General features: G+C 41.5%; 1 protein-coding gene across 1 annotated transcript; it reads left to right on the top strand.

Annotated features, from left to right (window-relative positions):
* Positions 1-469: 469 nt before the first annotated feature.
* SETH3 (Sugar isomerase (SIS) family protein) lies at positions 470-2,985 on the top strand. The gene is made up of 3 exons (XM_086521744.1): positions 470-1,240; positions 2,420-2,643; positions 2,720-2,985. The coding sequence occupies exons 1-3, from the start codon at positions 569-571 to the stop codon at positions 2,874-2,876; spliced, it is 1,053 nt and encodes a 350-aa protein (XP_086377870.1). The 5' UTR covers positions 470-568; the 3' UTR covers positions 2,877-2,985.
* The last annotated feature ends 1,493 nt before the right edge of the window (positions 2,986-4,478 follow it).

The raw sequence follows: 4,478 nt of genomic DNA, 5'->3' as shown, positions 1-4,478 counted from the left end.
CAAAAAGGCTCGATTCAAACTACCATAAACAAGGCAGTGCCCACGAGTGGGTGAGTGTTGGCATGCTCTGATAGGTTCAGAGGAGATCCTTCAGTTTTCAAACTTGCCACTAAGGCGGGTGGCCTCCCTTCCTCGGGCAAGAAGGAAGTCCACAACCTTTGCAATGCTGATTGCGGAGAAGCATTCAAGCACTTGGCGCCACTCAAACGTAGCCAATCACACAACCTCAGCTCCTCGTTAATGGTGCAGTGGCAGATTATTGCTTATAGAGGCGGGCTTCGTGTGTGAATGGGTTGAAGGCAAAAACGCTAGTCATTGCGCACGACAATTTGAATGCACCCTAAGTTGAGACCATTTCAAAAATGCGTCCGCCCACAAAGCCAAGGCCCTCATTCAATGTAAAAACAAATGAAATGCCAATGGGAGATTGCCATGTTACGTGGAATGTGATGGAATGGAGTACCCATCGCCCAAGCCCAGGCCCCCCCCTCTTTCATTGAAATGGACCGCGAAAACTTCTGCTGTTCCTTGCACTTGCAGCTTGCTGAATGAGTGAGTCCGTGTCGTGATGGGAGCTCTACCTGTACAGCCTCCCGATCTGCTTCTCTCCAACTCACATTCGCCTGTTCTTCCCTGTCGCCCCGAAGCCACATTTGGCGTCTCCCAGCTCAAGCTCCTCTTCAGCGAGCAGCAGAGGTTCCTGCATTTCTTCTTCGCCCATCTCGACTACGCGCAAGTTCACGCCTTCACCCACCTCTGCTTTCTAGCAAGGGGCTCTATCTTCTTCTCGGGAGTCGGCAAGAGCGGTTTTATAGCGCAGAAAATCTCACAAACCCTTGTTTCGACAGGTACAAAAGCTGCATTTCTCAATCCAACAGATGCCCTGCATGGCGACATCGGCATTGTGGGCCCTTATGATGTCGTAGTTCTTCTTAGTAAGAGTGGTGCCACAGAAGAGTTACTCCGCCTTGTGCCCTGTGCCCGAGCAAAGGGAGCTTATCTAGTGGGAGTCACTTGCCTCAAAAGCTCAATGCTGGGACAGATATGTGACATGCATGTATATCTCCCTCTTGAACGGGAGCTGTGCCCTTTCGATCTTGCCCCTGTCACCTCTACTACCATTCAAATGCTCTTTGGTGACACGGTAGCCATCGCTCTCATGCAAGCAAAGAACATGACCAAAGAGCAATATGCCCTGAATCATCCGGCTGGTCGTATTGGAAAGCGCCTCATTCTCAGGGTAAGCTTTGGAAATTCAAGTTGTCTCTCAGCTTTCCTTTGAAGAGGAATTCTTTTCTGTGAACTTGAATAAAATGAGATACTTAATTATATATGGTTTTCACGGGTTTTTCATGGGAGCTTTAACAGGTAAAGCAGAGATTAGGAAGAGTTTTTCTGCTAAAAGAAATGGTACACTTTTGTCTTTGCATTCTCGGATCCATGTAGAATCCAGTGCGTCCAGCATGAAGCAGGCTCAGAAGAAGAGAAATTTTAATCTCGCACGAACATTACCAAGAGACCATAGAAGCTTGGGTACATTATACTATTTTGGGTTTTAAAAATTAAATTCTGCTTGCACACAAAGGCGATAAATTTGAACAAACCATAGAATTGATGCAGGTCAACCACTTCAACTTGAAGAAGGTCAACACTTATCAGATATTACCCTTATGTCACATGTAGCAAAGGGAGCAGAGCTTTACCTCCAAACGTTTGAAAGATGACTAGGACACATTGCTGTCACGATCATTCTCAACTGCAGATATATATAGGCAGTTTATGTAATTGCAATCACTGTCAATTGTGTATCTTGGCATGTTTCTTGTATTATAAATGAGCTGCTATTTAATTATCTGTTTAGCAGCTTGTTATACAGGGTTTGGTCACCTTGTTTTGTTGGCTTGTCTTCTGACATGTGGGCATCATGAATGGGACAGAAATAACGCTGCAACTTAGTTTTTCATAGGATGAGATGGGAATTACTTCAGAGGTCACACAATTTTCATATTAATGACTGGTGTCAAGACAATGGCACACAAAACTTGTCATGTTGCATGTTTTGGGGAGGTTTATAAGAAGGGGAGAGCTTTTTGGCCTTATGTAGGCCTTAATAAAGCATTGAAATCTTGGGAACAATTGTGGACTGTTGGATAAAGCTTGTCAATTGGCATTTGACTGTTGGATAAAGCTTGTCAATTGTCGATGGTTGCAAGTTAATGATGGCAAACTTTTTTTCTTCCTAGCTCTTGTAAGGTGGGCATTAACTAAGAATCGCCTTATGAATATGTATCTTGCTGTGAGAGATAGTTGACATTTAATTCATGTTTCTATAAAGAGGGGCGTTGAGTGGTTGTTGAATTTGGAGATAAGAAAGATGCTCTTTTGTATTCATTCTTGAGGGGGATCTATTATGGTGCAGGTTCATGATGTCATGAAGAAAGAGCAGGAGGTACCCATTTGCAAAGAGAATGACCTTTTAATGGAACAACTTGTGGAATTGACCAGCAAAGGGTGTGGCTGCCTGATAGTGGTGGACGAGGACCTTCATCTCCTAGGAACTTTTACTGATGGTGATCTACGACGGACTTTGAAAGCATATGGTGAAAAGATTTTCCATCTTACGATTGGTAAAATATGCAACAGGTGAGAGCTTTGAAGGGAGTGCATCATTCTCAACTAGCAATTTGTTTTGTAAAAGTAATTTCGAATGTTCATGCAGATCCCCAAGGTCTATTGGCCCAGATGCAATGGCTGTTGATGCTATGGAGAAAATGGAAGGTCCTCCCTCACCAGTTACCTTTTTGCCTGTAATTAATGGGGATGCCGTGGTCATTGGAATTGTTACTCTCCATGGTTTACTTTCGACTGGTTTGTGACGATGATACATACTACAATTTACTGGCTAGTGCACATATATATTATACAGCCTAGCCCCTATTGTTTGAAAGCTCCTTTGATTCAATTACTATTCTACGTCTTTCATTTTGTCATCCTCTAAAAGTGCTTTTATAATGGTCTTCAGTAGTTTACATGCCATTGGATAGCATAGTGGTATGTGTAAATTCATGAGAGAAGGTGACTAATAAACAATACTTTAACAAGCTGGGAATGTTTTCGACTGGTTAAGTGCGTCTTTCATCGAAAGTAGTGGTATTCTAAGATAGTTTGAGTTTTGTAGTTTATGATCATGGGGACATCTTTGTTAGTTTATTGCAAAAGTGACTTAAAAGTCTGCAGAAGATGTTTGTACGACACTGCGAGTTTGTACTTCAGCCAGAACAGCTTTTAGAAAGGAGATAATGTGGGTGTGTATGACACAATCCTATTGATGTAGCATCCTACAGTCATGGCTCTGCTATGTTTTAGGTTAACATCGTATGTGGTGGCTATGCTCCTTAATTGCTGTTGTGACTGGAAAGGATCCTCTGCACCAACTTTATTTTTACCAAGATGGTGGGTCGTCTTGGAATCAAGGCCCGAGGACATGGGACCACAAATGGTTGTACCTTCGCAGAGATAGTGTTGGATGCTTTCAGGTTTGATGAGAGCATGCTGATACGTCGTTGACATGGAAATATGACATACAAAATGGGGAGAAAAGGGTTTGGTCGATTCAGTTGATTGCTTGCTTGAATCAGTGCATTGTCCTTTCCCTAGTTGTCATTGTAATGATTTGATCTCATCTTTGAGATTATTCCAAAATGCACTCGTGAGAAACATGGACAGAATGGAATGCTTGTCATAGAAGGATGACCACTTAAGAATGTTGTCGACTAGTTCACAATGATGGGTTTTTCTGCCTTGCCAGACTAGTGTGTCTTAGCATTTTTGGCTAGTTTAAAAGTTTTACATATCAATGCTACTCCAAGGTATTTTACTGTTGGCAGAGAAATATATGTATTGTGATAAGATTTTACAGTCCTTTAAAGGTTATTGTTTTTGTCCTCTCCCACCTTGGCAGGTGTGATGATTCTTTTCTAGAAGAAATTGATGAATTATAGAGTTACAAGAGAAGCTCAATGGGGAATGGTGAGCAAATTCTGTCATAATACACGTACAAATTGAGGAGGCACACAATACAACCTTTAACAAATTCCTATATTTGACCTTTCACTATATGAAGAAATCTATGGATCAAAGGCATCCTTTTTTGAGATTATTTTTGAATACTTCCTAAGCCATGCTTGCCAGTCAACGAAAAATCAAACTTACCCCCATTCCATGACAGGATGTTGCCATTTGGTCTTACGAATGCTTGTGCACCGTTTAATTGCTTGTTATAAGATGTCTTTCGAGAATTCTTAGTCACCATTGTCTTGGTATTCTTTGATGATATCTTGGTCTACTCTAAATCAAAAGAAGAGCATGAAACTAACTCATGATTGAAAAATATTAGAGATCCTATGCCAACACAAGCTCTTTGCGAAAAAAAATTAACTACATTTTTTAGTCAGTTTTATATATGTTTTGTTATTTCA

This window comes from Adiantum capillus-veneris, chromosome 10, assembly GCF_014529385.1.
Source record: "Adiantum capillus-veneris isolate H3 chromosome 10, ASM1452938v2, whole genome shotgun sequence".
Classification (NCBI taxonomy): Eukaryota; Viridiplantae; Streptophyta; class Polypodiopsida; order Polypodiales; family Pteridaceae; genus Adiantum; species Adiantum capillus-veneris.
Note: the sequence above shows the minus strand (reverse complement) of the source record. Positions and strands in the feature narration are given on the sequence as shown.